The sequence below is a fragment of the Centrocercus urophasianus genome, unplaced genomic scaffold (genome assembly GCF_019232065.1).
Source record: "Centrocercus urophasianus isolate 14NV4802_14NV808 unplaced genomic scaffold, USGS_Curo_1.0 seq_11, whole genome shotgun sequence".
NCBI lineage: Eukaryota > Metazoa > Chordata > Aves > Galliformes > Phasianidae > Centrocercus > Centrocercus urophasianus.
In genome coordinates, this window is record NW_024884253.1 from 70232100 (window position 1) to 70245095 (window position 12996).

General features: G+C 38.6%; 1 protein-coding gene across 29 annotated transcripts in view; it reads left to right on the plus strand.

Annotated features, from left to right (window-relative positions):
- Positions 1-12996, plus strand: part of FBXL7 (F-box and leucine rich repeat protein 7) — a 312912-nt gene that overhangs the window by 181655 nt on the left and 118261 nt on the right. For all 29 annotated transcript variants that reach the window (XM_042834860.1, XM_042834852.1, XM_042834876.1 and 26 more), the window contains one exon: positions 4490-4579. In XM_042834860.1, the coding sequence (XP_042690794.1) occupies positions 4490-4579 (90 nt within the window). The remainder of the gene's footprint in view (positions 1-4489; positions 4580-12996) is intronic.

Here is a 12996-nt window from a genome sequence, read left to right on the forward strand (position 1 = left end):
CAGCGCTCTGCCCAGCGCTCTGCCCAGCGCTCTGCCCAGCGCTCTGCCCAGCGCTCTGCCCAGCGCTCTGCCCAGCGCTCTGCCCAGCGCTCTGCCCAGCGCTCTGCCAGCCATCTTTGCTGCAGGAGCACATTGCTGGCTCATGCAATGAGCTTTCTTGTAGAATGGCTTGGATTGGAAAGGATCTTAAAAAATCTAGTTTTAACTATGCTGCCATAGACACAAATGTGTCTCAGTACACCAGGTTGCTCAAAGCCCCACTCAGCCTGGCCTTGAACGCTTCTACAGTGGGTCAGCCACAGCTTCTCTGAGCAGTCTGTTTTGATGCCTCACCATCCTCATAGTAAAGAATTTCTTCTTAACTCCTACTTATTTAAAAGTACATTATGATATATTCAGGTTTTCTTTAAAATCTAAAAACTAATTATGAAGTGGTAACTGCTGCAATTAGGGAAACAATGGCTTTTAGTTTGTCTGTCTTACCCCTGTGGTGGTACTAACTTTCTACATCACTTTTTATGTTTACAAGTATTACAGAAGTATCACTAGTTCTGTTTTATCATTTTTATGGAAAACTGAAAAGGCGATGAAGTTGTCTGCTGTGGAAATATTCAGGACCCATTTGGACGCCTAGCTGTGCGTTCTGTTGTAGAGTATCTGCGTTAGCAAGGAAGCTGAACTCAATGATTTCTTGAGGTTGCTTCCAATCCCTGCTATTCTGTGATAAACTACTCAGGAAGGGGGGGAAAAAAAAAGTAAGAATCCCTAACCTGAATATCTTTGCTCACAGAACAAAACACGATACAGTGCACCATTAAGTAAAGTATGTGTAACCACATTTGTGAATGCTAACGATATGACTAGGGGGAGCAATTGGGTGGGCATCTGGCAATTCAATAAGGTCGGTTTGGTTCACCATGGAATTAAACAACAATTTCAGTTGAAATGTTACATAGACCCAGCGCAGCATACACATGGAGTCAGAAAGCACAATATTTGGTAGTAATACCTGTTTTTCAAATTGTCAAATTCACTGGATTTTTGTGTGAGTAGAAGTCAAAGAGTGGTGACATCCTCTGTTCACAATTCCTACTGCTCATCTCCGTGCACTTTCCAAGCCTCTGTTCAACAACTTCTTAAGTATCCAGTCTTCTGTTTATTGTTGTGAACAGGATCTACTGGTAGCATTTTGTTCACTTGGTCAAATATCCTTCTGAAGGATATCCTTTCTTATAGAAAAGATATCCTGAAACAGACAACAGGGGAATGTATACAGAATAGTAACAAAATGCAAGTTGTTCTTGACAGCAAGCTGATGACTAGTAGTTAGGGATTCTCTAACACAAAAGTGATTCTTAAACTAGCGTTGAAAATTATGAAAGATAGGACAATGCTTACTACCAGCAGAGAACAGTAAAGTATTGACATACAGCTTCTTACTGCTGCTGCCTTTATTTTTATTTTTTTTTTAATTTTTTATAATCTTATTTGCAACAAGATTCAATAGACTGCTTGCAAGGTGAAGTTGTGACACCAAGCATGATAGGAGTTCGTTTCACTCTGATATAAATACTGTTGAATTCCTGTAGCCATTAAGGTAATGACTTATTCACTAAGCTGTAAAATGCTTTAAAAAATTACATAAAAATGCACATGTGGTATTGAGGTTTTTTTTTAGAACTGTTTAGCAGAGTGATATTTATTGCCAGGAAGGCAAGTGTCTTCAAAAAGACTGGATTAGAATGCAAAGCGTGGGTAGGATTATTGGTATATGCAGTTAACTAGCTCTTGCAGATTCTACTTGCTGTGTTGATGCAAGCCTGCTTGATTTACAGTTGTAACACCCTTAACACACATCTTGCTGCCTAATCACTTACTGTGATTTCAGAATGGCTGGAGACTTTATTAAGTGAAGTCTTCAAGCAGACTCACCTCCCTCTGTTTGCTGGCAGTGCTTTGTCTTGTGCAGCCAGGACATCACTGGCCTTTGCCACAAAGGCTTGTTGCTGGCCTGTATTCAGCCCGGTGTCTACCTGGACCCCCAGGTCTCTTTCTGCGTAGATGGTTTCTCAGCATGTCCAGGTGCAGGGGTTATTCCTCCCCACTTGCAGGACTTGGCGTTTCGTTTTGTTGAACTAATTTCCTGAGGTTCTTGCCAGCACGTTTCTCAGCCTGTTAAAGTTCCTTAGAATGGCAGTGATGTCGTAGTGCAGGAACCACACGTCCTCATTTTGTGCCATCTATGAACTTCCTGAGTATGTACTTTTTCTCATCATCAAACTTGTATGTAGAAGGCTTGAATGCTCTTCTGGGTTATTTCTTGCACGTGTACATGAGGCTATAGCAGCTAAAGCTAGGCAATTTCACATCACAAGAATAGTTGTAGTGTCTGCTAATCTGTTTAAAACACTTGCTGAAAATTTACCCGGAAGTATCTCTTGCTTCTCTTCCCTGCCCAAATGGAGCATTTCAATGTAGACAGAGAAAAGGCTTGTTTTGTGGCTGTACGTGGTAAGAGGATGGTAACACAATAAAATACTAACACAAAAAATACTAAGACGATAATGAAATACTTAAAGTATATTTGTAGGAAGAATTGTTATCCAATGCAAGCAATAACAAGAGTGTTTTTCTTAATTTCCAATTTTGACTTCTCACGAGGAGTTAAAATATTTTGATGTTGAAGTGGTAGGGAAATACTTTGACTTGCATCTAATGTTTCACAGTTACTACAGAAGTGTGCTCTGTAAATAATCTGTTGCTATTGGATGTACTGGCATTCAGCGCCCTGTGGTGGCAATTTGATTTGTATCAGTCTGTTAAGAGGAGCTGATACTCCTCAGATGTTTTCCTGCCTTTGCAGCTGCTGTTGATAGTGGCAGTACCCTCAAAGGCACTAGCTCATCATTAATATCAGCTACTGTAGGCATTCCAAGTTCTCTGGTCTCTTCCTGGAAACTAGCATTTCACACTTAGCCTTCTCTTTTCTCATTTGGATTTCTTCTACCGCGACTGTAGTTGCCTGAGCCCAGAGCTATTTTGGGGCAGTCATTTCTAGAAAGACCACAGTCCATTACTTCAACTTGTGCCACAGCTTGTGAGCAATGGAAGTGATATTCTAGGGGCGCTGCTTCTTGAGTGTGCTTTAAAGGAATGTGAAAAGCAGTCAGTGAATCACTGATGGTGCACTTTTTTCTCTTTATCCCACCCGACTACTGGCCTTAGCCATTTATTTTTTCACTTCCTTCTGGCCTTTTTAATATCCTTTCACTCCACAATCATCTCTCAAATCCAAACATGTTAACTTAAGCAACTTTATGCAGAGAACAATTCTCTAGGGTTGGCTGACGGATTAAGTGGCAGTACCTTGGTTGTGAAGCAACCTACGTTTGCACATTCTCCAGTCGTTTTGCATTAAAACTTAAATCCTTGTTCTGTTGTGGCACCTTTAAAAAGCAGACCTCCTCCTTACATCTAAATGTTATGAAAACCAGGCATACTGTAACCCAGAACCCCAAGGAATGCTTGATTGAAATAACAGATCAGAAAAGTCTCTTGCTAACATTCCTGTGATTATAGGTTTACTCAAGTGACAGAAACATGGTCTCAGCTAGCTTTCTGCATACAGTGTAATTTTGGTTCAAAAGCTAACATAATTCTTAAGGGTTTTAGCAATGCAGCGTTGGAAGAATAGATAATTTCTAAAGGTGTTACAGCATTTGTTACCTTTCCTCTCTATGTGTATCTCGTATATCCATGATAGGGTGATTGGTCTGGTTCCTGCTGGAGGAGCAGAGTGTGTCCCTGTTCATACTTACTGACATCAAGCAGAATGAATGGAGAGAATGAGAGATGAATAATTCTTAGATCTTTCCAGGTGAACAGAAAGACAAGCTCATTTCAGCTTCATCTGTTCTTCTGCAGCACCCATCTGAGTTAACAAAAACAAAAAACAAGTTGAAAAATAGCAACCATGAAAGTACTGGTTTCAAAATTGTATTGTTTCAAGCAGTAGGTATGATGTAGGAAGAAACAGCAGTGACCTTGCTTTCATTTTCAGGTGATCAAATGACTTAAAGAGGTCATGTGAGCACCTAAATCTAAACTTAGTTAACACATCTGGAATTTAATCAGTGCTGATAAGGGTCAGTGTCCACTTTTGCTGATCTGTTTTAGAGATACTTGAATTAGAAAACTGGTTAGGAAAGTTCTCTTAATGACATTAATCACATTTTTTTTCACTCAATATGAAACCCGTGTGACACTGGAGCCTGTTTGCAGCTGTAGTACATGTAAGGATGCATATAGTGTGAACTACCATGCAGTCAGCTTCCACCTAGATGAGTCCAAAATGAACATCAGCTGTTTTAAAATCAGTTTAAAGCTTTCTGGAACTTTTCCAGGTTTTGATATGGAGGGCCTTTCCTCTGTGCTGTGGATACTTGCGTTTGTTCTTTCTCATCCTCTCTACCTCTTTCTCCTTTTGCAGGCAAAGGCAGCTCAAGCATCTCATCCGACGTGAGTTCAAGTACAGATCACACGCCCACCAAAGCCCAGAAGAATGCAGCTACCAGTGAAGGTAGGCATCTGGTATTCATTACTCAGGTCAGGCCCCCCTGCATAATCCTAGCTATTTTCAGAAAAGGAACCTTTGCTCCTCCTTGTTCCTTCTGTGTACAGTGCTATTAGCATACTAGAAATTAAAAAACAGTTTTTCTTCCTGTGTCGAGTTTCTGCTTCTGCCCGCTGTGTTTTCTGGTTTAAGCTTGTGACAAAGGATTCTCTGCAGAATAAAAGAGTGGAGAGTTTTGAATAATGTTGCAAAAACTTTTTATGCTTAAGATTAGATGTGATCTGATTTTGAACTTATTTGTGAAGAATATACTTGGTGGAAGCTTGTTCTGGCATGTGTTCTAGGTTAAAATTGAACCTCTTATTTTCATATCAAGAACATCGTGAAATGTGAGTTGTTTCTACAGAGTTTTCAGAAGTGTGTCTATAGATATGAAGAGCTGACAGGATTTAATTAGATTTATGCATCTCACCTGCAGTTACTAGACTACCACCTGGGAGTAGATTTTTGATGTCTAGGGGAAGGAAAGGTTTGGTATGTCAGTAGTAACATAACATTGCACTAACTGGCTCTTGAACAGAGAAATGCTGATCCTTTCCTGCTGCCTTACTACATGTGAGTAGGTGTGCTTTGCTAAATGGAGGTACGTTGGCCCTAGTTTTTACTAGAGTGTCTTCAGAGGCTGAGAGGAAATCATTAAATCTGTATGTAGTTTAGTGATGTAAGCTGAAAGCCTTTTTTTTTTTTTTTTTTTTTTTTTTAAATGATACATTTATAGACCTTAACTAGAGTTTCTATTCAGTCAAAATATATCAGTTGTACTTGGTAATTATAAAACAATAAGTTTGACTTCTTTGACTTCTGCCATTACAAATGAAGTTATAAGCTCTGGTTGCTTTCAGTCTGGCTTTGTTTCTTATTGTTAGAAGAAACCATAGGGTTTGAATTGTTCTCGTTTGGCAAGTCTAGCTATAACTGTAGAATCTGAACAGTAAAAGGAGTTCATGTAAGTAATAAATGACCATATAAATCACGAGAGTTTATTGTTAGGCATGCACAATCCCCTATCAAGAATGAAGATCTGGCACCTGTGAATCATATGAGATTCTGGTTCAGAATCTCTGCTTTTTAGTCTGAACAGTAAATTTAACAATAAATGAATATACAGTTAATAAAGTTGAATAGTAGACGTCATGTTTCACTAAGCTTTAGATCGGCAAGTTTTGAGGTGCATGAAGGAGATGAATTGCCAAGATGCCAAGTAAATTTAGGAAATGTATAAAAGCATTTTAACTTTTCTGTATGACAGCCAAGAAAAAAAGCACAAAGGAGTAGTGGAAACTCTGAAGTCAGTCCTTAACAATTGCTTTAAATTTCTGTTTTACTTCAATCAGGAAAACATTTCTTTTCCCTTATTTTCTAATCAGATAATGCAAAATAATTCTTTATTAATCTCTAAGATTTATGTTGTTAATCTAACCTATTGTAGAGCCAGGGAATACCGGTGTAGATCGTGAAATCTTCGCCACATTTTTGCAGCTGTTTAGTTCATTAGTGAGGGAGGTTGAAATACAGGCCAGCAGATGCTGTAGTAAAGATGTTTTCTGAGCTCTTGTGCAGATACGAAGTTCACAATAGTAGTTATGTTTCCCACTCTTGGAGGCAATTTCAGACATGAGTCTACACTCCTTACGGAAGGGTGAAAATAGGAAGGTGTGTAGATAACACTTATTTTAATAGCAGCAGTGGTAGTCCACCCCTCTATCTGTTCTGCTGTTGCGTTGCTACCAAGTTTTTCTGCTGAGCAGTTAATATGGGTCACTTAATGGAGCTGTATTAATATGGATTGCTGTATAATCTGTCAGGTACTTTAAATGACATAACCAAGGAGCGTGAGGGTTTTATGAAGGCAAGTGAGAGCAGAGAAGTGGAAGTAGTGTTGAGGGGGGAAAAAAAAACCACAGGGTCCTGTACAAACCAGTGTTGTGACTGGAAGGCCTGTTTTTCAACCAGTTTGTCTGTGGGTTTTTGTTCAGTGGTTTCGTTCTTAACTAATGATGCCTCTTTCCCCCTTGTGTAGTAGACTTGCCTTGTAGGAGGATTCAAATGAAGAGAAGGTATCACATGTTCTACAAGATGAGAAGAGTTCTGCACTTAAAGGACTGAATGCTTTTTTACAATTCAGTTACAGAGTAATGTCTAGGGAGTAGCTAAGAACAAGAGCTTGATTGTGTTAGGCACTGTACTAGCAGTTGCACTTATGTCTTTTCATAACTTTTTACAACTGTTTAGTTAAATTTACCTTTATAGTACTCTATCCTCTAGTGTTTGCTTGTCATGATACAGTAGTACCTGCCCACCGTGGAGACTAAGTGCATATTGCTCTTCAACATGAGGCTCAAGCTGGGGCAAACACTTGAACTCTGTCCTTTACTTTAACCCCGTGTTGTAAATTCATAGCACTGCATGCTGTCTTGTGAATGAGTCGTGATGTGTGTGGTGAAATGTGTATGTCCTAGGTCTGGAGTAGATAGGAAAATGAAAGGTTGCTGCTAAGCTTTTCCTCACCTTCATTGGCGTGGGAAATAACTCTTTAAAAGAAAAAAGTTGCAGCTTCTTTGCATCCCTTGAATTTCTAGAGGTGGCTGAATTCTTGGGTGCCTAGCTTTGTGAAGAGCACAGAATTTTTATGCAAGGCTGAAGGCCTTTCTTGTCTCCTGCTTTCCAGCTTTGCAAACAGACCTAACTCTCTTCAGTTCTGCACAGCATCTCTTCTCTTCTGTTGACAAAACACTTATTGAAGTTGAATCCCTGAAAAGCCATGGAAAAACTAGGAAGGAAATGATAAGACCAGTTCATGCAGCTCTTTGGTACTTTACGTTAGAGAGGCAGTTATGTAAAATACTTGCAGGCAGCTATAAATTCCCAGGGACTGCAGAAAGATGTGAGACAAGACTCTTCCTTGAAAGAGGAAACTACCTCAGAAGCTCCGTGGCAGCAGGTGTTATCTTGTTGTTTGTGTGAGCAATCAAATGAACTCCATATTTGATCTTCTGCATTCATTCTATTTGTGAATTTTCAGTGCTGTGATGTTTCTGTAGAGGATGAGTTCAAGAAATGAGTTACTACCTGCTTGAAATGGCCTATGTGGTGTTTCAGTCTTAGATATGCTGTTGAGGTTACAGCAGTTAAATCTCTTGATGGGAATGGGAGATGTGGTTATCACCTAAATGCAGTGCAGTAGTGCCCTCCTTCATGCTGTAGATCATGAATATCTGTAGAGTTGTAGGAGATGATCTTTATGCTTCAAAAAGACAACATTTGATAGCGCTATAAACATCTTCGTGGGTGAACTGCACAGCATCTACCAGCAAATAGTAGACAGTTACTGGCAGATCTCTCAGCTTCCTAAACTCTGACTCAAGATAGCGGTGATGCACATGAGAATGATGCAGTGATGAGGCTGCACTGGTGCAGAAACTGAAGTTCTGTCTCTTGCTAAAGCTGCACCCACTGTGGCTTTTACTTTCTATCATCCAGTAAAGGACAGGAGGCAAAAAACAGATGTCAGGACTTCTCTGCGTAAATAACTGAATGTGCTATGGGTACAGTCTGGCTACAGCTTGGCTCAGAAGAAAGCATGGTGAGCTGTGGATGTGCATGCACTTTGCCTCTGCTCTGTCTCCTCTTCTGACGATGCTGTTTTCTTTAGCTTTGAATATACACTACATTTTACCTCTTTTCCAGTCTCAGACATTGTCTGCAATCCTTTATCCCATCAATCACTTACAGTTAGAAACTTTAGAACACATGAGTTTTTGCTACCCCCTATTGCTGTTCTGGCAATGAAAGACTAAATGGATTTTTGTGGGCTGTTTAAATGCAATTTGCTAGACATGGCCTTAGCCGGAATATTATTGTTTAAAGTTTGATTTAGAAGGCTAGACCGAATGTTTTTGTATGGGCTTACCTTGGTTAGGGAGCTTTCTTCTAACACTTACCTGCAGAGCATGGAATGTTATGTCCAGGCTGAATGCTTCATGTTAACTTGACAGCTTTTCAAATAAAAAATCAATACTGTTTGCACTTCATGTGTAGATGCTCTTAAATGGTAATCCAGAGGCTGCTTTAAATTGAGAACTCGTGCATGAGTTTCATGTATGAGTTCTAATTTATTTCTCAGTTTCTATAAAATCAAAATGAAGTGTTAGGCCTGAAACAAAAATACTGTTTTAGCAATAAGGTTAAGTGCTGAAATACCTGTGAATATATCCTGTTAATGTTTATTTTAAATTCTGTGGAAATACAGTGAAGTCAGTTGCTGTATTCTGCAGAAATTAAAATTATATCTGCTTTTACTGATGCTGACTTTTAGAGACCTTGAATTTTTTTTTTTTTTTTTTCCTTCAGCAATATCTTTAGAACTCCAGCATCTGTCTTCATCACATGATGTTCGTGTACCTTAAATAAACTTGAAAGTGACTCAATTTAGGAAGCAGACAAATGAAGAGGACACAGCTTTTTGCATGTTAGCATTGCCTTTTATGCTTAGTGTGGAGAGCAAATGCATTTGTTTCGGCACTGCATCTCAGCAGAAGACGTATTACATCCAGAGTTTAGATCTCTGTTTTATACATGCAAGGGAGATGCCCAGTCACAGTTCTGGTAGTTGCATCCTCCTTTCTGTTTTATTTGAGCTTTTCAGCAGTTCTGAGAGAAACAACATCAGTAATGTGACTGGAATAACTACATCCATTAGGAACCATTCACTTCGTTAAATCACATTTGGGTGAAAGTGTAGCGTTTCACAGATATGCAATGCTTTAATTACTCATGTAAGAGTGTTACTGTATACCCTGTGTGAGATGACATCTGGTTAAGATCAATGAAGTAATGTTACTGTGGTCCTTGGCATCCTTTTCTGTTGAGTCCCTGATAACAAAACTTAAGTGGCTGGTATGTTGGCAAGTCCCAGTCTGTGTTAGGGAATTTCTGCTGTCTGTCCTCTTCTCTTGACATGTAGTAAGTTCCAGAGGAAGGGGCAGCTGTGGATGAAGAACTACCCTTCTCCCTGTAGTGGTTCTCATTCTGACACGTCTGTAATTGCTGCAGTCCTTCAAAAATAAATATGTACTGGTGGCTAGCAATCTACAAGTCTGACTGAGAGCTCTGAAAATTCATAAGACTTCTACTGTTCTGAATATAGAATTACAAGTGCTCATTCAAGTTTTTGTCTAACTGCAGAAGTACCAGGTACCTAAGTATCTGGAACTGGATTTATATTCAGTTTAACAAGAAAAAGAGCGTAGCTGAATAAACTTTTTCAAGAGAAATTATCTTCCATTCATAAAGTCATTAGTAAAAGTACTAAAAGTGCTTTGTTTGAGCACGTTTTGCTGTGCTCTAATGTTGATTCACTTCTTAAGAAAATAACTTTCAAGTGACTTTCAGAAGTGACCAGAATTTGACTACTGCTACTACATCTCTTTATTCTACAGACTGTAAGGGAATTAATGCATGATTAATGCCTGGAGGAAAGTAGGAACAGGGAATATAGTTATTTCTGCTTTGACACCTAAAATGTCGAAGTCATTCTGGAGGACTGTAGAGAAAAATAGAAAAAGCAGCTGCTTTTCAAACAATTTTTTAATGAACTATGGAAAGACAGATTGAGCTTTATTGATATGTGAGAACTCTCAAAGCAGTAGTTTCACACTGTAACTTATTTTATCTAAGAATGATATACATTTCTGTCCCAGCCTTTCATACTCAGAAGTGTAAGAAATTAGTAATTGACTTTTCTAATTTTCCTGAAGAACTTTGTAGAACCTTCTTTTCCAGAATTGTTTGAGCTCTGTATTAGAAAGCCCTTGTCAGTGCTTTTTGTGAGCACATATTAAGTGACATTTGTTGAATACAAAAAGTTCTACTTGGGATATATGCCTTTCATTTCAACTTACCAGTGAGCAAAAAAAAGTGAGATGAAATACACGTTATAGGGTCTTTTCAGGGAAGATGTCATCCTGTTAATCTCTCCTGGCTTCGTAATCCCGTTCTTTAAAAAGGCTGGGTGTCTCTGTATCTCCAAACAGCTCTTAATTGATTTGGTGTGTTTAAGGAGATCTTTGCGTTGTACTTGATGGACATTATGAAAATTTAGGAAGATGAAATTAAATCTTTTGATATTGAATCTTTTGATATTAAAGTAGTTTCATGAAGAAGAGGCATCTGAGTTGGAAAATTTGGGTAAGTACAGTCCTGATGTTATTTCAGAGAGAGATGAAAATCCCGGAGAATCAGTTGATGAATTGGCAACTCTTCTGTGTGTTGTGTTTCATGGTATAAGGTAGATAGCTTTGTTTAGCTATACTTTGTTCAGTTCCACTGAAGCTTCTGAAAGGCTTGTACATCTTCTCTGGACATGCAAATAATTGTATGTTATGGAAAAAATTGTTGAAATGCTGTTTTCCAACCTAGTTTTTTTTTTTTACTGTCCTTTTGCCAAGAAGAGTTTTTTTGATTCATTCTCATGTCTGATACCTGTTAAATAATCTTTTCCCACTTTGATTCTTTAGTATTTTTCCTTTCGTTTTGTCTTTAACATTAGACACTGACTGATTCAGTGCTGGAACTGTGAACTTACATCTGGTCTTCCTGAATGCATGTAAGCATATGCGTAATTCCTAATTCATGGCAACAGTTCTCTCCCTGTTTATCTCTGTCCTCATGTCTTTGCAGTGTTTTTGGGAGTTCAGGCTCTTGGTTCTCCTGTTGAAGTACTGTCTATGCAGTCTTTCTGTGCAACAAGCTATGTCTGAATTTGATATGAATTACTGAAATTGCCCCTGCTTACTTGGATCTGGGCTGAGGTTCAGTTGGCTTTGAGTGAGCTGTGGCTGTTTTCAGTTGGCAGTGAAACTAGAGACCAGGTAAGCTTCCTAGGGTTTTGTGTTACTTTCCTGACCGTGAAGTTTTCTAGAAAAGTGAAATGTTGCGTTACTCAATGTGCCAAAATAGAGTCATTTGAAGCCAAAAAAATAGGGGAGGAATAAGAGGGATGGGAGGCGTGACTGTTAATAAATCCAAATCTATAAACACTTTGGCAGAATAAACAGAGCTCACTATTTAAATTCCTCCAACCAACATATCTGAATGCATACACAAGTATAATCACCTCGAGCAGTATGTGAAGGTACAAAGTAGTATAGAGGCTTGTTGTTAGCCCTTGTTTTTTGTGTTTAACCACATCTTGTATGCTTTTGCTATCTAATAGGCAGTGTTCCTGCAAAGCTGTTCTGCTAATTGTAACAATACCATTGCAGTCGGCGTTTAAATCAGAGTTCAAATACAAGGCAAAAGTGGTTAGGATGTTGGCTAGGTTAAAACTGCGAATTGAAACCTTACATTATTCTGGCTAATTTGTACTGAAATGGTATAGCCAAATGCTTAAAGCCTGCCCAAACAATACTAGGAACAAATTGGAGAGGTGCATAAAACTGCAGTCTTACTTGATCTGCTGCCTGAAATGTGAGCAAATGCACTTACAGTGTAGTTAGAGAGAAATGACCTCAGTTTAAAAGCCTAGCGTTAGCTCTTCCAGCACAAGATGTGATGCTTGGTAGGAGTGATTATGGTCTACTCAATTATCTTTAAATCTGATTTTAAGAAACCTGGAATCCCAGATGTAATTCCTTCTGTAAAGTTTTGTACCAATCCACTTGTATACCACTGTCACAGGGAGTTTTTGACCCTCAGCTGTTCTTTGTTACTGCCTGTGCTATAACTACTTTTCCTTCTCAGAAAAGCAGTCATCTTGAAGCATCTGGTGACTTCCCAACATTTGCTAGTCTAAAAAATATATTTTTAATTGCTAGACTATGTCTGAACTGTTTCAAGAATATATATAACCTAATAATGTATATTTAAATATGTATGGCCTATCTGTTTTCTAGAACTTATGAACTGACACTAGGAAACTGCTTCAGATTAACTCTAGAACTTGCCATTCCAATTTTATTTCATTCTTTTGATCAGGTTTTTGCCTTTAACTTGACAATTCCTGTTAAGTGCTGAACCATAGCTTAAATTTATGACACAAACTATCCTCCTCTGTTTTCCTCTATCACTTATTATTGTCAGATTATCAAATGGCTGTATATTTCATAAGAATGATATTGCCAACAGTGCTAAACCTAGCTGCAGACTTGGGAAATATTTGCTTGATGTTGCTGACTTGCTCTCTTCATCTGTTGCTGCTGTACCATAATGCTTTGTTATGGTGTTTTTCTCACGTTATTGAAGTTTGGCATCATCTTATTTCCACTAGCATTCTTCAGATTTTGACATATGCACTGAGGTTGGCTGATGAAAATGGCAGTTCAAGAACAGATGGTGGTAATTCTTATTTCTTGTTAATTCTGACT